The sequence below is a fragment of the Erithacus rubecula genome, assembly GCF_903797595.1.
Source record: "Erithacus rubecula genome assembly, chromosome: 9".
Lineage (NCBI taxonomy): Eukaryota > Metazoa > Chordata > Aves > Passeriformes > Muscicapidae > Erithacus > Erithacus rubecula.
Genome location: NC_136660.1, coordinates 4,218,939 through 4,238,720, shown reverse-complemented (window position 1 = coordinate 4,238,720; position 19,782 = coordinate 4,218,939). Strand labels below are relative to the sequence as shown.

At 41.4% G+C, this 19,782-nt stretch overlaps 2 protein-coding genes across 9 annotated transcripts; one reads left to right on the top strand and one right to left on the bottom strand.

Annotated features, from left to right (window-relative positions):
• Nucleotides 1–483: 483 nt before the first annotated feature.
• On the bottom strand, nucleotides 484–13,052 carry PBLD (phenazine biosynthesis like protein domain containing). The gene is made up of 9 exons (XM_079311874.1): nucleotides 12,372–13,052; nucleotides 10,318–10,417; nucleotides 9,018–9,116; nucleotides 8,389–8,498; nucleotides 8,213–8,242; nucleotides 7,659–7,747; nucleotides 6,392–6,564; nucleotides 5,784–5,846; nucleotides 484–1,068 (listed from the first exon to the last, which is right to left on the bottom strand). The coding sequence occupies exons 1-9, from the start codon at nucleotides 12,453–12,455 to the stop codon at nucleotides 956–958; spliced, it is 861 nt and encodes a 286-aa protein (XP_079168000.1). The 5' UTR covers nucleotides 12,456–13,052; the 3' UTR covers nucleotides 484–955.
• A 106-nt stretch (nucleotides 13,053–13,158) lies between these two features.
• Nucleotides 13,159–19,231, top strand: HNRNPH3 (heterogeneous nuclear ribonucleoprotein H3). Of its 8 annotated transcripts, none has more exons than XM_079311849.1 (10): nucleotides 13,159–13,277; nucleotides 14,348–14,484; nucleotides 15,017–15,155; nucleotides 15,704–15,891; nucleotides 16,294–16,380; nucleotides 16,708–16,823; nucleotides 18,016–18,151; nucleotides 18,385–18,465; nucleotides 18,550–18,636; nucleotides 18,932–19,231. In XM_079311849.1, exons 2-10 carry the CDS (start codon nucleotides 14,367–14,369, stop codon nucleotides 19,006–19,008), a joined length of 1,029 nt encoding a protein of 342 aa, XP_079167975.1. In that variant the 5' UTR covers nucleotides 13,159–13,277; nucleotides 14,348–14,366; the 3' UTR covers nucleotides 19,009–19,231. The 8 variants fall into 8 exon arrangements, with proteins under 8 accessions (XP_079167975.1, XP_079167979.1, XP_079167974.1 ...); XM_079311848.1 differs by having other exon boundaries at nucleotides 13,174–13,359; XM_079311852.1 differs by having other exon boundaries at nucleotides 13,176–13,359; nucleotides 15,704–15,846.
• Nucleotides 19,232–19,782: the final 551 nt, after the last annotated feature.

Genomic DNA, 19,782 nt, shown 5'->3' with positions numbered 1-19,782 from the left:
TAATGGGATGACATCCAACTGTTCCCATTGCATTAGTATCTTCTGAATTTTGAATCTTTTGAATTCAAAACACATCACCCTGAAATATTGCAAAGCAGTAAAGCAAAGCTTAGGGCAGAGGTGATTTGAAAGGGAAAACTGTTTTAGCTAGAGTAACTTAAAGTTCCATATTCCTAATAAATCCAGTGAAAGACCACATTATGGTGACAAAATCTGAAGCATTATACTTCATGTAGATTACAGAAGAAACTTTCAGTTTAGGAGAAAATCTTCAGGTTTTGAAAAATAATTGACATGGCTGTAACCAATAAAGTTTCCTTTCAGATCTTAATCAGCTTTATGTGTATCACAAGATCAATCTGTTACATCTTTCTTCTAAACCATTAATTAAAAGTATTGACTAAGGAGCAGTGCTATAATCAAAGGCAATACCATTTGACTTTGAAAAATACTGTTCATAAAAGAGAACCACAAGACACATTTCTAAACCATTTATATGTTTGCATATTTTAATTCAAGTAAGTTAATGAACATGTCATTTCAATATATAGCTGAGACAGTATCTTTTTTTTTTTTAAATGAATTCAGATTTCATGAAAAATTATCTATATAGGAAAAGCTTGATTATCAAACAGATGCTTACAGTTTAATCCAGGATGCAGTAAGGGCTTTTATTATGGAATTTGGAAATAAAGAGAAGAATAATTTAAAATCAGAAAAACAAGATAGCTCTACTCAAACATTTTTATAGTGCACATCAGAAGTGGTAAGATGGAAGTGAAGAACACCAAGGATCCTGAAGATCAAAAGTCAGTACTTTCAAGCAATTTTTAAAAATGGACAATTAGTAATCAAAGACTTTTGAGAACAGTAGTAATTCACTGCCTAGAGCTGAGATAAAATCAGCATAGTGAGAGGAACATAGTGATTAGTGAGAATACTAGTGCCAGTTCTTTCAGAAAGTCAGGTTTCCTTTTAACACAACAACACTTTGCCCCGCAATGTCAACTCTGCCGTCACTGCGCACGGAAATCTTCAACTCTCCTCCACGGGGGGAACATTGAAAAGCTGAACAGAAACAAGAACCCAGAGTTAAAAACTACTGTGCATCACAAATCATTTACAAAGCCTTGGAAACTCAGGGAAAGGAGGCTCCTGCCTCCAGAAAGCAAGCAGCACCAGGGCAAGCAGTGCACCAGGGACACCCTGGATGAATTGCCTTTATGGAGGAAGGGCAGCTGAGGGTGTATTTCCAACTAGGATTTGCCTACTGAGCCTGACAAAACTGCTACTTAATGCAGTGAAGAGTTTGCTTTGTTGTAGCAAATTAAGTTTCTTCTATGTATCTAAGAAGTCTTGAATTCTCCCTTCATGGAATACAGTTTTTTGAGGGAAGAAGGAAGAACACCAAGCATTATCTGAATGAGAATGAATAACAATTTTCCCGGCACTGAACACCCAAAGCTGATACTGCATTCAAAGAATGTGCCTGGCTAAAGGGTGAATAAGCTCACAAAGGCAGTGGGAAAAGTCTACAAAGAAACATAGTCACAAACTGACACCAAATTCTTACACAGGCAGCAACAGATACTGATTTATAGAATCTTGAAGATATAATATAGCTGGAGAAACTTTAAATAGAAGAAGTCTTCTGCTTGTAATTGCTTAGAGAACTAAGCTTTTGCCTGAACTGTTGAGCCATACACAGGTGGGATGATGTTCACTTAGCATGAGGAGTCTCTAACCTCTTTCAGCAGTCTCATTTTAGCTGCATGACTTGACCACAAAATGGTCTGGTTCTGATGGCATTCAGAAGAGGTTTGAGTTTTGAGCAGTGTTGTCTGAAATGCTCTAAATTGATGAAGAGGCAATAATGCTCAGTCTCTACTCAATGAACTTCCCAGCCCAGAAGCTGTCCAAAGCTAAAGGGCACATTTTCCCTCTCAAACCCACAATTTATGAATTGGGTAGAGGTTGCATTCAGATCCCAACAGAGCACAGGCTCTCTGATGGCATATATGCTGCATGCTTTAAAACTACTTCTCAGCCACTGCTGCTGAGAAAGCTCTTCTTTGATCAGGAGATTAGATTCTCAGACACAGCAAACACTCTGAAAGAGTGGAAACAGGAGCTGTTTACAGACATAGATTGATACTTTCTGTATTTTCCATTTATAGAACCATGGGTTGTTTTTAACTTGTCAGAGCATCATCTGTGAATGGAGTAATGTTTCAACTGAATATTTCACGCCAGCTAAAATTGATCAATTGTTATTGCCAAGTATGGAGACACATCTAAGCTCTTCCACATCAGAGCAGATTTAAATAAAATAGATTAATTACTTCATCACTTCAAAGGTTGGTTGGGTTTGGTTTTTTCTTCTTTAAACATTCAAACTCTAGCTCCTTCATATCAGGATTACTAAGATTATTTTGATATTGGTCCATTGTATTTTTACTTTTAAAGAAACTTCCAAAGCAGAAGAAAAACAAAAAAAAAACCCACAAAAGAAACTTTTAGCCAAGCTTGCATGAAAATAATACTTAAGCTGTTCCTTCTCTCATACAAAAGCACTGATATTTCATGCTATGTCCAAGAGTCGACAGAATATTTCAGTACCTAGAGATTTTCATTTAACAGCACTGCCTCAGGAGGCATCCAGGCAGCTCTGAAGTGCACTTACCTTTGACATCATAAAGTTGTTGCACACCTATTCCATTCCTGTATTTACCAGGAATACCTCAAACCACATGTCGATTTTATACAGATTTCCTATGAAAACAAGTATGTACAAATGTACAAACACCTGACAGCTGAACTCCCAGTGCCCTGGGCCCCTCTGTGGTTAACCTGACACACAGGAAGGTTTAGGAGCAGCCACAAGGCCTGTGAGGTTGAGTGTGCTGATATCACAGCATGACACTCCCTGCACTCACACATCACCTTGGTGGCCTTCCATGAACATTATCCTGTCATTTCAGAGCTTCTCACCAGTCCAGATGGAGATCAATGACCCCTGCTTAATGAATTTCAGGACTAATAGCTTTTCTTCATAATGTCATCAGAATGACATCAACTCAGGAAGTAGTGACACTCTTGCAATAATATTTATTTTAAGAAATCACTAGTATTTTGTTTGAATTTCTAAACCCTATAGAGGAATGCTGAAAGAAGCACTTGTTCCTTACCCTAAGTGAAATAAATCTCCAAGATTTTTTTATCCTATGAAAGAAGGTGGACAAATCTGGTGACTGACAGAGGGAAACACCTCTCCTTTGAAAAAATATTACACTTGTGCATAAATCTGATGTTGTCAGTCTATGTATTGAGGTTACTTGGAAAAGATGAAAGCTGCAATGAAAACTCCTGACTTCATGATAATTCAATTGGCAAAAACTTAAATACTGGTAGATTTATTGTACCTTAACAAAGCAACTTCTGCCTTTTTGTGTATTTGGTTGTTGTTGGTAATGTTGGTGGTAATTTTTGTTTTGTGTCTGCCCCCCAAGAAACAACCCTTAAATGCTACAAACCTGTTCTGTACTGGAAGCAATCAGAGAAGTTAAAGGCAGAAACAAGAAACAAATATCCCCACACATTAATACAGCTGTCCCAAGTAAACTGGTATATAAAGATTGTCCTCTCTAAACCTGAGATAAGAACTGCCATGGATAAGCCCATTCTCATCACAGTAATTTGGGAAGTCCTCTCAAATTTGTCTGGTTGTATGGATACCCTCATGCTCATTTATAAATGTTACCTTAGAAATATGACAACAGTGTTAAGGGCTGGATACACAGACAGTTATTATAGACTGTATTCAACAGCAACTGTGGAAGCCTATACATCTGAGAAATTCTAATTTTTATACATTGCAGAGACTCCTCCACTGAAAGAAAGGCAAGAACTGATATAAAACTCTGATTGAACCTGTAGCTTAAATTCAAGGACATGTACCCAGCTTCAAAAACAGACCAAAAAGTTTTTCACCTTATAAAAGTACTGGAGAATTCTCTCAATAGTTGGTGGGGTAGTTGTTGTTTGACAATTTAGTCTAAAAAAAGTAGGAAGAGAACCCAAACACAGGAAATTAAGTCTGATGCTTCAGCAGAGCTGCAGCTGACCTCTTCCTACAGGCTTCAATAGCCAGAGAGATCTGACAATAGATTTAATGTTCCTCATTTTTATATTATTTTATATGTAATCTCTTTGGGAACTAACAGATCCTTCACTTTATGGAGAAATTCTGCCTTTATTCTTGCAATAAAAAGTATTGGATATTACAGAAGCCACCACAGAGGTTTCCAAGAAGTCCAAAGATGCTCTTAATTATTAGTATTTGGTGATATGGAATGTCCTTGAATGCCAGCTATCTTCTCCAAATAATCTCATTAGTAGTAGAATTTGCTCAGTACTACCTGATACCTCTCAGACACATTAGGAAAAATTATTTTTCTCTTAAACATACATCAAATTAACTTGTCTTATTTAAAACATTTTTGTGTGATTTCTACCACAATAGTTTGAGGACACATATGTGTGGAATATGAATTTAAAAAAAACAAAACCAAAAACAACATAAACCTATTTTGTGGACAGAGAGGAGTTTTTTGTGCTAAATACATTAGAGAAGCTGATTACAGTATCAGTTGCCCTGGCTGCTCGAGGTAGTTTCTCTAAAAGCAGAATAGGGACAGTACATACAAAATACATGAAAATGCAAAACAGGTGGAAAGTGTCAATTGTAAGTACAGACAGAATTCCAGTCCATTTGAGTACTTAAAGTAGCAGTGTCTATAGGTGGTGTGGAGAGTTTAAATTCCACATTAACATCAAAAACATCAAAATCTTCTGAGAAAATGTAAGGACACATTACCTAAGACAGTTTTTCATCTTCAGAAAATAGGCTGAGATTTTCACACCCCCAACATTTTTTAAGCTATCACAGATATTTTATGGTATAAATGCAAATACAAGATCTTTGGGACAGAATGTTAAATCTCTTCTTCAATCCATGATGGAGAAGGTCCTGCTCACACAGTGGATCCTTTAAAGACTTACCATCCTCAAGAAAACCCATACTGAGAGTCACTTGACTAGCTGTTTGTCTGGAAAAGTGTTTATTTTTATGGACAAAGAACCTTATTAGACCAAATATCCAACCCTCTGTTCCAAACTAAATGTGACCAAAGGCTTGTGAGTAGAATTGCCCCTGTCCCCTCCTGGGGAACCAGGCAGGGGATGAGGGTATTTTGTATTGCTTCTCTTGTTCTTCTGTTCTCTAGCAAAACACTAGAAACAGGAGAAGTGAGGATTCTCCTCCTCATATAGCATGGTCATATGTTAACAGTTTCTCTTGGTTTTTTTCCACCAGGTTTTTAAGTTTCTTGCTTAATAATAAAGGTGTGATCTAATAAGCATATCTCATTGGTTAAATCAAAGCACATAAACAACATCCCCTGAGGTTCACCAAGCTTCAGTTATGATGAAAGGTCATGAGAACTAAAATCCAAAACCAGAGATCAAAAACTGATTGCAGAGAGTTATGATCCAGAAACCAACACTTTAAACTCCCTGGAGAACGATGTGTCATGGTGGTGGATAGGAAAGAAAGCAATTTCTCAAAGATTACCTCACACACAAAATATTACATAATATTCTATTCACCTTGAGGAAATGGATAGGGATTGCAGTTTGGATTGCAGTACTAATACAACCTTTTTCTTTTCTATTGAGTAGATTGACATAAATGGACAGCTTTGCAATAAAACAGTTTATCTTACCAAGCATTTCTTTCTTCCCCAGATGCTCTGACCAGTAGCTGCCTAAAACAGCATGAGCAGATCCTTAAAAGAAATTGGAAAATGAAGCAAAGAATTAAATTACAATCACTGCTTTACAGAGTAAGCATAGTCAAAATGTAAATATCATAAATCAAGTGCCACATGTATTTAGGGTAAAAAAAACCCTAAGAGTTTGCACAGCAGACAGAACTTAAGGCCTTATAATTTCAATTTATGGTAAAACAGTATTACTTCCACAAGAAGCAATAAAAAAGAACACAATGAAGAGGATATAAATCTCCACTGCAATATTCATGCAGTACTGAACTAGTCTCTCAGTTTTCTCTAATTGTAACACTTGAGGGTAAAGATCTAAAAAAGACACAAGAGTATCTGGCCTAATGACAGCAAGAAGCTGATTTGATTTTTTTCTCAATGAGCTGGCCTCAGTTATAAAAGTTTTCAGTTTAATGAGTACTCCTGCTATCCACATAAAATAGTAATGTATAAGAGACGCCAAAGTACAAAACCAGATAAACTAATTTTAATAAGAACCTTTTAATTGAACTGAAACACAAGTAGGAGTTGCTTATCATACACACACATACCACATACAGGGTCTTCCAGAACTCCATACCAAGGTGCAAAATATCTGGAGTAAAAATCATGGCCTTTTCCATTGGAATTTCCCTTAACAGTGAGTATGACTCCTTTCACTTTTCCTGTCTTTTCAGCTGACAAAAAGCGTTGTGCACTCACTTTCAACTCTTCCAGCACAGACCTTGAATATAATTATGAAATTTTAATAGCCTATATTCTTCATTTTACATGGATGTAAATATTAAAAAGAAAAATAAAGCTATTGAATCATCTTCTCTACAATTCAAAACCAGCCCTAAAATATTAGGGGAGACAAGATTCCTAGCATTGTCCTCCCAATGGTATTTGACAGAAAATCACCTTGAACCTAATAGAATCTGCATGAACAGAAAAAAAACCCTCAAGCCACTCATTTCCTATTTATTTCTGAAAACAGAGCATCCTGAAATATTAGCCACAAAAAGAAGAAAATCACACTTTGCTTCAACATTTTAATTGTTGAAAGAATTATTGCCCCACTACAGAATGTATCAAGTGCTCCACCTCCTTCCAGAGCAGGCAAATAACCACCATCATTCAGGTTTTCATGGCAACTAAAGCAGTCTACAACTGGCTGATTGGTCCCCACAAAACAGTCTGGAAGACTGAAATAATAAGTACTCAGCTGAGAATATTTCTTTTTTCCCCACTACCCCAGGCTTTAACCATTAGTTAGACCAAACTCCAAGTTTGTAATAGTAGTAATTTGGTAATAATAGCCTGATTAAAGAAGTTATGTTTCAGCAGTATATACCTAAATCGTACTTGAATTAACAACGAAATCCAGATGAGATTAACAAATGAATGCTTTGAATAATTTGAATGGGAATTTCCTCTCTAAAGCTACTTATGGTGCTGTTAAGCATGTGTAAGCAGATTACAGTCCAATGGAAGTCAGAATCCCTGGCATTCTGTCAAATGCCCTGAACTGAAGCAGGAATTCCACTTTCTGCCAGGTTACTGGATCATCTTTAGACTTGGATGGGGAAAATGCACCATCATTAAAACTGTTTCCTACACCTCCTCCTCTTGAAGATTTCAGAATGACCTTAGTCAGCTTTGCAGCTTCAATAAGCTCAACAAAATAACCATTTTAAACTGAAATTTAAATCAGAGCTTTTTAATTTCCACATGATTTAAAACTAGATAAAAGAGTCTAGTATGTAAGGGATAGAGATCAAACATGCCAACTCAATTTCTGCATTCTTGATGAGAAAAAAGAAAAGAGTAAGACACCTTTCATAGTTATCACTGAGGCGGACTAAGAGGCTCTTTATGTCAGGAGAGTAACGCACATCTTGAACACTCATGTCACCAACAGCTGCCTGGTGGGAAAGGCAAAGAGACAGAATAAAAACCTGCCATCACTTGAATATAAAATATTATTCCCTGAGCATTTCTGTAGAGCACACTCCCTGCTGGAAGAGGGCTTATGCAAAGTCTTCCATGCAACTCTCAAGTAAGAAAAGCAAATGCACTGAGTGCATGAATGGATATGGGTGAGTTACCCACATAAGCCTAGAGGAGGACACAGACTGCCCTCTTATGCACACAAAAGGCTGAAAATGCCTTGAAATAAATACTGACACTTCAATGATTTTGGGAGACACAGGCTCAGATACAGCATTTTGGAGAATTATATTCACTGAGCTACTGACTGATTACTGAGAGCTTTGAAGTTTGGTGTTTCAAATGCAAGAGTACATCCAGCAGTCACCATTTTAATATATAAAAATAAGCAAAGCGATTATAAATGTTTTTTAAGACAACTGATAGATTATTATTTTTACCTTTATTAATTCTTCTACTTCCTTAAGTTCCTGAAAAAAAACCAAACCACACTATTAAAAATGGAATATATATGTATGAACCTGTGCAACTACAGACAGACACATACAACTACTGACATACACATACAAACACATAGTTTCCTTGAAGGCCTACCATGAATCAAATTTTTACTAACCTGGGGGTAGGCTGGGCAAAGTGGCAAGTCCAGGACAATATGATCTTTCACTTGTCTAGCCTTTAACTCCCCACTCAGTGTCATAAACGAGAGAACTGAATTTGTATTTTCTAGAGAGATAACATTGCAACGTTATCAAACATAAGAATTTTAATCTAAATTATTCTAGTCCTGGGAGCTCAGTATATTCAGAAAAAGTTAGCTATGCTGCTCAAATATATCTAGAGTAACACTCTATTCTGGGCAAAATTCCCAACTAACTCAACAAATCTGCTGAGGCTAATAAACACAGCAATTGTCAGGGAATCACTCCTGCATATGCCTAAAATGAATGGGAATGTCCTTTTAACAGAAAGAGCAATATTCCCTATTCATCAAATCCTACTGTACCTCTCTCAGATGACATTTGCATATTTAGCACTTTTCTTAAACAGGAGTAATAGCAGGGCATTGGAATCAGACTACAGCCTTGTAACTACAGAGCAGGAGTAAAAGGCACTGCCCAGAGTATCTCCATTAGTGTTCTAGAGATGTTCTGAATGTTTAACTGCCTTTGTCTTAAAAACAGAGATGTTAATTAGAAGTAAATGCTCTAAAAAGTTATAGTAATACATAGGTTGTAAACCTACTTTGTATATGAAATAACACAGCAGCTGATGCAAGAGTAGCATGACCACAGAGACGAATTTCACTGACTGGGGTGAACCATCTCAGCCCAAAGCAGGAACCTTGAAAAAAAAAAGTTTATTTAGTGCTATTAAGTGGAAGAAGTCTATTTCCTCATTTTATCTCAACATATACAGATGTTTCAGTTAATCAAAATGCATGTTGCAATCAGTTATGGTCCTAAACTCACTTTTAGGTACCCATTTCACACTGCTTTTTCAGAATGCTATCTCTTTTGAATCAGGTCAACCACCTTTAAATGCTGCACAGATTTTTCTTTGTCCTAAACAGGTCTTATTTACAAGATAAAATCTCCATGCCTTTGTGCATTATGAAATCCTGCAAAGGCATAGTTGGAATCTGTATACTCTGCAGGCCAGGTTACATTTAGAGGTCATAGATGGTTTTGTTGGTACAACAGAACCTGTACTGGGGTTAGCTCAGCTGTGAATTATTTTGCTTAAACCACCAATCAAGTCTGGTAGAAGTCTCTAATGACTACTGACCTTTCATCTCACTAGAAATCACACTTCTATTGGCTCTTTAAAAAATCTGGAACCCTCACATATGATATTTGGTTTCCTGTAACTTTTGCACACACATTTCAAGTGAATAATTACCATACAAACACAACTAAAAGTGGAAAAGCAACTTTTTTTGTTGTTGTTGCTTTAAATCCAAGCAAGTCTTGTCATTGCTACTATGGAGAATTAGTGCATTAAAGTCAGGCCCCTCTAATGAAAACAAACAGAACCCAAATAACCACCACCTTGTGGTGGAACCTAATGGCCCCAGCCCACTAGTATCAAAAATACTATAATGATAAAGAAGCTGGCATTTTGTATGCTGTCAGATATGGACGACTTGAAAATAAGTGTATTAAACACATTGGAAAAGTGCAAACATGAAATATGAAAAGTATTATCACTTCTTGCTCCAAGAGATTAGTCTAACCCTAAAATAAATTCCAATTTATTAACAACAGGAGAAAGCAATTATAGCTATTACTACCCTTAACATTTTTAATTACAGGGACAGTACAAAATCCTACTCCCTGAACAATCCATCAAACAACAAAGATGATAAAGCTTAACCTGGAATCTAAGTCCAGATTAGTGGAGTCCCAGCCCCTTGGCTCGTGCCACCACACAGCTGCCAAGTGAGCAGGTTCAGTGAACTGATTCAGCTGAAAATTAATCCACAGAGTGAGTCTGAACAAATTCTGCATTTGTATGATGTTTTCTTGTAAACAGAACCACTAACTTTTGGAAAAGTCATCTCCAGGTTTCAGTTTTCTGATGAAAGCTGTTTCTGAAAGGTTCATTTCTGTTGCAATTTTTTGGTACAAATCTTCATCCAAGTCCTAGGGATGAAACAACAATCAAGAGCAGGCCAAAAAATGCAGAACCAAACTTTCTGTCAAATACAGTCATTTAATTTTCTACTACAATAAAATACACATTCAGTTTTAAATCAAAATACTCTCTGAGAGTAAAAAAACTTTAAGTGGGACTATACGCTCCCTCTGTAGGAGTTGAGAAGAGGCAAACTAGGGCAAAAATAAACCAAAGTGCTGGAGCTCAGTGAGTGACTGTGGTTTAAGGCAGTGGACATTGATCCCAGGATACCCAAGCCCCAGGGATTGTATAACATCCTCCTTGGAATAAGTCCCACTGCTCTTGATTATGCTGACTGACCAGGTTTGAGAACCTGATCTTGAAAATATTGAAACTCAAAAGAAACAAAGTACATAAGGGGCCTGGTCAGGTTCAGCCTCTGAGAGATAAAAATGTGCTCTTTTAACTCCAATTACTTCCTTTAATGACTAATCCTTTCCAGCCAATAATCCCATTCTAGAGCCACAAACCTATAACTGATTAGGACATTAGAGCAGACTGAATTCTGTACCGTTAAACAACATTCTAACACTTTACATTCCCCTTCCCCAGAAAGAATTCTGTTAGTGACTGTAAAGATCCTAAACCAGAAAAAAAACCAGAAAAAAACGTTATTAAGTTGTTGTGGTTTTTTAAATAACATGGAACTTTATTGAAATACTGCCATCCTGTGGCACCTCTGAAACACAGAAAGGAGTGATTTTGGCATTCTCACATTTCTGATTTTTTCTGTAAAGCATCTGCTGAGACTCTGGAGGGAGCAGAGAGCAGTTATTTTGTATGGCTGCATCACACTTTCTTCAATCTTAGAATAAAATACTGAATTAGGATCTCAGCTTTAGCTGTCACACTACGACCTTTACTTCCAGCAATTACAGAAAACACTTTTAAAACATCTACATTCCAAAGTCAGCACACAAGTAAGGTGGCCTCATGATATCTTAACACAATAAAGTAAAATTAATATTAAAAATACAATTAGAAGCTCATAATTTTAAAGCAGAGATAATTTTGAGAGTATTTAGATTTTATGGGGCCAAAAATATCTCTGAAGAAAGATGTTCCCAGTCATACCTTTAGCTGAGTTGGTAAGTAGGCAAAGTTATATGAGAATCAGACTTAGGAACATCTAGAAAGGATCCATATGGTCATTGCAAGCTGTTGCCATTGCCTACTCTATATATTTTCATATGTAAATATCTTCATATTTACAATTTTTATTGGGAGTTATTATACAAACAATACAAGGCCTGCAAATTTCTAATCCATCTTAATGATTGTTTTTGTTAGAAATCAGCACTAATTAGTACCAACTTTTCACAACACTCTGATGAAGAGGATAACTGCACCAACACTACCATGCAACACTGAAGCAATAAAAACTGGCTGTTTAAACTTGCCTAAAGCTGAACTCAACACACTAGTAATAAAGATTCATATCCAGGTCTGTACCTAGTCTTTTTCTTTCCAGAGAAAGAAAAAATGTAAAATATAAAGGGAGAAAACCCACACCAAAATCCAAAACCAAACCCCACAGTTCAATCCTTCTACTGAGTTCTGATTCTGTTCTACAGCATTACTTGTAAGGTTTCACTCTTTATCCTTGAGAAACTTTATTCTGAATAATTCTTAAAGAAATTAAGCCATTTTTTTTAACTTAAAACAAATCCAGTCTACTCATAATAAAACATTTTTAACAGCCCACAAAAATTTCAAAGCTTGTCTTGTATGATATCGTTTTGATGGGGGGAAAAAAGAGCACCCCTGTGCTAATTTCTCTGTATTTGCCACAGCAAACAAGGCTGGGAAAAGAAAAGTGAAGTCTGATGCAGTGCAGAGTGCTCAGGCCAAGTACAGAAAGGCAAATGTCACCGCAGTACCTCAAAGAACAGCTGTGTTGTTGGTTCTTTTTTAACTTACATTTTCAAGCAGACAAACTGCCGCAGGATTTCCAGCGAATGGCCGGTTTGTAAATGCATCGACCGTAAAAATTGGGATCTGCATTGTCGTGTGCACCTGTCCAGCCGCTGCGCTCTGCAAGTCACTCTCTAACGTGTTTCACCCAAATCCACAGAACAACTCCAAGTTAATGTTTTCCTGACGGCAGGCGGAGCCATCCCGTCACTTCCTAGCGCCGACACGGAATGAGACTCGTTCCTACGTCCCTGGCGCTCCGCACTGATTTTTTCTTTTTTTTTAATTAAAAGACACATTTCAGCCTCCCTCGCCACCAGCCCCTGAGCGCCTCACAGGCCCTTTCACCTCAGCGCCCGGCCCGGCCGGCCCCGCTCTGAGGGAGGCGGGATCCCGCCCGGCTCGGCAGGTTCGCTGAGGAGAGAGACGCGGGAGCCATTGCGTGCGCCCACACCGGGCAACCTTCCTCATCGTCACTCCCTCCCGGAGCTGCGCCGAGGGGCAGGGACGCGCTGAGCGGGACACAGGCTCCGCAGCGCGACCGGACTGCCGCTGTGAGGGCAATGGCGGCGTGAGGCGATGCCCAGGCACGCGCACACCGCGCCCCCGCCCCGCGGGGCCCGCGCGCGCTCCCGCTTGGCGCCAAAACGAGCGGCGGCGGCCGCGTGACGGAGGGAGGAGCTCGCACGCGCGCCGGCGGCCCCTCAGCGGAGGAGGCGGTGAGAGGAAGGGCGGGAACGCCCCCTCCCCTACCCCGCATGCGCCATGGCTTCCTTCCACCGCCCCCCCCGCCCTCCCCCCGCGAGTCGCGCGTGCGCGGGAGCCGCCCAGGCGAGTGTAAGGCGGCGCGCGGCGCGGGTATCGCGATAGTCGCGCGGACCGGACGCTCCGCTGCCTGTGAGCGCTGCGCAGGTGTGGGCCCGCCGGACGGCTCGGCTGTGAGGGAGGGGACGCGTCCTGCCCGGCGCGAGCGGCTGCCGGGGCACGGCCAGGGGTGCGCGAGAGGCTCGCGGTGAGCAGGGAGGGCGAGCGGGCCGAGCGTGCGGCGGCGGCGGCGGGGCCCGCCCGGGGGGGCGCGGCGGCCGAGCGGTGCGGCCGGCGGGGGCTCAGGGCCCGCTCGGCGCCCGGCCGGGCTCGGCGCGCGCCCGCGGGCGGGGGAGGGGGGAGGCGGTGCGGAGCCTCGTTCCCGATCGCGGCCGCCATTTTGAGCGGCTGAGCCGAGGGCGGCGGCGGCTGCGGCCCCAGGAGAGCGGCGGGGGGAGTCCTGCGGCGGTGAGGGGACACGGGCCGGGCGGGGCGGCGCGGCACCTCCGGAGCCTGAGGTGGGCGGCGGGGCGGGCGGGGGGTGCGGCGGGAGCGTGCCAGGCGAGCGGCGGGCGCCCCGGGGAGGCGCGGTAAATGGCGGCGGGCGGGGGGTCAGGGCCGCGGTCCCGGGAGGACGGCGGGAGGCGGGATCGCGATGGCTCCGCGCCTGACGAGGCGGCGATGGCGGCTCCCTTTGTGGGACGGTGGCCGTGCCCCCCTTCACACGCCCCCGTCACACGCGCACCAACCCCCCCCGCCGCCCCCGGCTGAGGGCAGACAAAGGAAGGCCTTGTGGTTCCAGCCCCTTCCTCAAGTGTCACGCTCCGCGGAAAGAAACAAGGGAGAAAACAAAACGCTGTACGGAGCGGATGTGAAATGTACTCGCAGTAAAAGGCCAGCTTTATGTACCGTGCCTGCCCACGTGCTGCCCGCCATCCACGCGGTGCTCTAGCCCCAATGGCGGGGTTATACTGCATCCCCTTAGTGGGGGATTTAGATCCCCTCAGGGATGTATTAAAATGCACAGATCCAAATCCGCAACAGAAATAAAGCTCACGATCCATCACGCTAATTATCTATATAAACAAAAAACTAACAGATTTCTTTTGAAGGGAAGGACTTTGTCATGAGCGGAAACTCAGGGGGGTTTTATTTCTGCTTTGTTGGGGTTTTTTTAGGATTTAAATAAAATAAAAGATGGACTGGACTGGGAAGCACAATGGGCCCAATGATACAACCAATGACGGCACAGTGGTACGACTCCGAGGCCTGCCATTTGGTTGCAGCAAAGAAGAGATTGTTCAGTTCTTCCAAGGTACCTCCAGCATAGTCGAATTGTAGTGGGTTTCTGTAGATGCTTTTTGTATTTTTAATTTTTTGTACATGTTAAATAGCTGTTAATGGGGTGGATGGGGAGGGATTGTGGTAAATTAGTTTGTTTTGAGATTGAGATTTATGCCCTGTAAATGAAGCACAGATAACCATAGATGCAGTAGAGCACAAAATGTATCTGATTTTGTCGAGGTGGGAAACAATCCCGTGCATATTGGGGTAACCTGAATGCTAGCATTTGGATCAGTTAAATTCCTTGATTGGTAGCTATATTTTCTTCATGTAATTTAGGTGGTTGCATTTTTGAATAGTCTAAAGGGAAAAGAAGTACGGCTAAATCCATAAATGTTTAATGAACGATCGTGGGCTTGTATTGTTGGGTGATGGGGGAAAATGAGGTGGTTTTCTTTTTCGTTGTTGTTGTTTAGATATGCTTTAAGTATTTGCTACAGATGGGAATGTTTCAGCCTTTAACACTGTTCCCCTTGACGGGGTTATTTGTCCTTGGGTTAAAGGGTTGGAAATCGTGCCAAATGGGATAACATTGACGCTGGACTACCAGGGGAGAAGCACAGGGGAGGCCTTCGTGCAGTTTGCTTCAAAGGAGATAGCAGAAAATGCTCTGGGGAAACACAAGGAAAGAATAGGGCACAGGTGGGGATGGAGAGTTTGGGATGGTGTTAAATCTTTATTTTTTGGGGGTTGTGGGTCAGTAATGCTTTTGGGGGGTTGGGGACCATTGGGGAATTGGCTGTTTTTAAGAATTTTTATAACTGATCCTAAGTTAACTTGGGAAATACAGTAGATTTGGGGGGTGGGGGAGACAGTATTGCACTGGGTAGTTTGCTAAACTCAGAAAATTGTTTCAATCATGCTCGTGTAGGGTAATTTGTGATAAATGCTGCTATAGTCAGACATTGTTTTTCAACAGTATGTTTCTCATACTGGAAAGACATGTTTTAAGCTTAATTTGTACAGCTAGAATTTTCACATTGTAATTTTTGCCACTGTAAAGTGGGTTTTTTTTTTAAATACACTTAAGATTCTTACAGTTTTGAGGAGAAACTTAAGTTGTATGGTTTTTCTAGTCACTGCTATTGGCTTGTACATTTAGCTCTAGAAAATGTAGTATGGCCTTGTGTAAAATTCAGACTGCTTCTGCCTCTGTTCTTACTAGTACCTTGAAAATGCTCTTTTATCAGATACATTGAAATCTTCAAAAGTAGTAAGAGCGAAATCAGAGGATTCTCTGACATGCCAAGAAGAATGATGGGACAGCAGCGACCTGGACCATATGATAGACCATTAGGAGGAAGAGGGGGTTATTATGGAGCTGGGCGTGGAAGTATGTATGACAGAATGCGTCGAGGAGGTGGTGGATATGACGGTGGTATGTTCATCTAATGAACACAGGTTCTCTTGGCAGTCTCATGTTTCTGACATACTTGTCAAGAAATAAGAAGTGGCAGTAGCTGTAATGCCTGTTAGGTTGGATGTGTTTCTCTGAAAAGAACTTGTATCAAAATATGTGACTTAGTGGTTAAGATGAACATTAATAATAAGGAAATTATTTTTGTTGGAATCAGATCTTTCCATTTGCATGTTTCAGTCTGTGTTATATAAAAAATAATGTATTTTTGCACCATGTTTAGGAGCCCAGGTTTGACAGCCTGCAGAGGCTGTTTGCAAAGCACTGGGTGCCCAAAGACTGCAAAATTGATGTTGTGTGTGCATTGCTCTGTGAATTCTGATCAGTAATGTAATCGCTCCTTTCCTTCTCTCCATTGCATAGGATATGGTGGCTTTGATGATTATGGTGGCTATAATAACTATGGCTATGGAAACGACGGCTATGACGACAGGATGAGGGATGGGAGAGGTAAAAGAAATTAATAGTTTGTCTAAAAAGGTTTTCCCGTTCCTTGAGGTGCAAGACACACTATTTCCAGGGCAGAGAGAATAGCTTCAGTCTGCTATTTGGTAAAGAAGGCTGTTTAAAAAGGGGAGGGGATTGGGCAATCATAAGGAAAGGTAAACAGATTGCTTAGGAGGGCTTTTGATTAAGGTTTGGGTTGATACATGGGAAGTGTAAACACCGTGCATTCAGTGGTATAATTGAGTGCTTTCAGAAAAAGAGTAGTTATGACTTTTGGCTTTTCATGATCTTAGAGGTGTGTGGGTTTTTTTGGTTTGGGTTTTCCAATAGGCATGGGAGGACATGGCTATGGAGCTGGAGATGCAGGGTCGGGGTTCCATGGTGGCGGTCATTTTGTTCACATGAGAGGGCTGCCTTTCCGAGCCACGGAAAACGATATTGCTAACGTAAGTACCACGGGGGAAAGGGCTTCCTCATGCCAGCAGCCTGCATGTCCCTGTCTGTCCCGCCCAAACTCGGGGAGCCTTGCAAACAGCTCCCTGCTACATCTGCACAAAGTTAACGAGCTTTGGTAAAGCTGCTGTCTGAGGTGGGATTACCAGAGAAGTCAGCAAAGCTATATTTATCATTAATCCTCGCACTCTGCTCTTTCCTTTCCACGAGAGCTGTGTTGCAGAGACATAGTTGCTGCAATCAGTATCCTCATTTTAAGGCTTTCAGGATTTGTTCAGGCTTATCTGATTTTGTGAAAATGACATGTTTTGAAACTTAAATAGCTTAGTTTGCACATTTGTTGACCTGAGATTTATTTCAGGGGAGGGGAAGGGTTGCTGTAGAGAGCTGTGTTGGCTTGGAGAGGACTTTCCCTCTCATAAGAGATCAGGGTGGCAGATAGAAGCGCATCCATAGTATTTTAGGGATGCATTCTTGTGTCAGTGCCTGTGTGTTGCTGTCGGGGAAAAAGCTTTCTTAGGATACAAGGTCTGGTTTAAGCAGCACATCCTGGGGAGAGGCAGTCCTGCCAGTTGCACCTTTATATTACATATGCAGAGCTCCATTCTTCAGCTTGTGCTTGTTTGTTTTTGTGGCTGGGTTGGTTTACTTAAATGGAGGTGTAGATTCTTGTGCCAGTTTGTTTGTTTCATTTAAGATAAAGACTCTGTAACAATATATCAGGCCAAAAGTCAGGCTTTGATCTGGAGCAGGGAGGAAGAGCAGTGTTATTGACAGGCAACTTTTCTTGAATTCATGGACGTGTCCTTGCTTTGAGAAATCTCAAGAAGCAGAGCCAAATAAAAACCAACTAATTATTTTCTTGTCCAGGATGCCATCACATTTGACTGTGTTGCTCAAAGCAGTGCGTGTGGGCAGGAGTTGTTTGCATCTTTGCTTTCAGAGAAAGCTCTTCAGGCTCCATAGTTGCAGCTCTCTGAGCTGTGTAGTAACAAGGGTTGTAAACGTAGGTTGACCTGATGCTGAGTGTCCCTCAACCACTAAGTACTATTTGAGAAATGAGCAGTTAAATTTCTGTGGTAGGATGACATTGAATTAAAGCAGTGCACTACTAACCATGGGAATGAAAAAAAGTACCTGGCTTGATTCTGCATTAACGTGATGTGTTTTTTGCTTTTTCCATAGTTTTTCTCGCCATTGAACCCTATAAGAGTTCACATTGATATTGGAGCAGATGGCAGAGCTACAGGAGAGGCAGATGTGGAATTTGTAACACATGAGGATGCAGTAGCTGCCATGTCCAAGGATAAGAATCACATGCGTGAGTGTTGTGTTCCCTGATGCTGCTACTTGGCCGGGCTCTAGCAGGGCTGTGAGCAGCACATCCATCCTAAAGTTTTCCCAATTTACCCCATGGCAGGCCTGCTCCTTAGCGGCCTTTTCTGTGCTACCTGTAAGCTGGGGGGTGGGGGGGGGGGTGGAGGGTTTTCCTTTGTTTCCCAGACCAGAAGCAGAGATACAAAGTACAAACTGAGGTTTCTTCACTTCTTACAGAGCATAGGTATATTGAACTCTTCCTGAATTCCACTGCTGGAGGTGGCTCTGGAATGGGAGGCTATGGCAGAGATGGAATGGGTATGCATCAATTGCACATTTAGCTGGTGCTTTGCCAAGTCTGGCGAGTTGCAAGCTTGTAACATGGCACTTGTGGCTTTGCAGATCAAGGTTACGGCTCTGTTGGCAGGATGGGGATGGGTAGCAATTACAGCGGTGGATACGGAACTCCCGATGGCTTGGGCGGATACAGTAAGTACAGGTTCCCTCTAAATGCTCAGGGGAAGTGGGAAAGTCTGTCTGCTGACAGGGGGCAAGGGGGCTGGGCCTGGGGCTGGGCAAGGAAAAGAGAGAGGGGCAGTGGTTCTTAGAAATGGAATCTCTGGGGGCTTTACACATTGAGCTACTGCAGCAAACGCTGGTTAAGAGCAGTAGTGCTGGACTATTGTTAGTGTAAGTCATCTCACACCAATTGTTGTGTATTACCCATCCCATTTTTTTCTTCTTTTAAGGTATGTATGCGTGACCTTGTGTCAATTGTTTGCAGGTCGTGGCAGTGGAAATAGTGGAGGCTACTATGGGCAAGGCAGTATGGGTGGAGGAGGATGGCGTGGGATGTATTGAAGGATAGCCTTGCTTCTGCAAAACACCTGGAAAAAACAGTCTCTGGTCTACTAGACTTTCTTACAAAATTTAATTTCTTTTGTATTTTAAGAACTTTATAATGACTGAAGGAATGTGTTTTCACAATATTATTTGGTAAGCAACAGATTGTGATGGGAAAATCTGTTTTCTGTAGGTTTTATTTGTTGCATACTCTGACTTTAAATAAATTTTTATATTCAAACCACTGATGTTGATACTTTTTATACTAGTTACTCCTAAGGATGTATTACATATTCAAGACTACAGTCGGTTTAAAATGTTGTACTATGGTTCCATAAAGGTGGTTGTGCTGTAACTCCTATGAACACTGATTCAATTCTATGTAATCTTGGTCTAGTGAACAAATTTAAAGTCACTTGTTTAAGGGGAGATGGGTAGATGAGTAGGTTCGTTTATTTGGTAATGGCTTTCCTAAACCCTTTTGATGAGTTGTATGTAGTAACTGCAGCACAGCATAAAGCTGTGGAGGCTCACATTGTCCTGGCTTCTTCCTGCTGCTGCCAGCACCCCCAGCAAATGCACACCTCTGCAGAGGAGCAGCACCACACCCAGCAGCCACATTTATTTCCATGCTTTGCTGTAGTGCTTTAGAGCCTGCATTTCACACGTGTAACCTGCAAATTGAACTGAAACACTAGCACAGCTTTGAGCTAACACAGTGTAGGTCAAATACTGTTCATTTGATGCTTTTTACTTAGCGTTTTTCTCACAAACATGCTTTTAGGAAGAGTG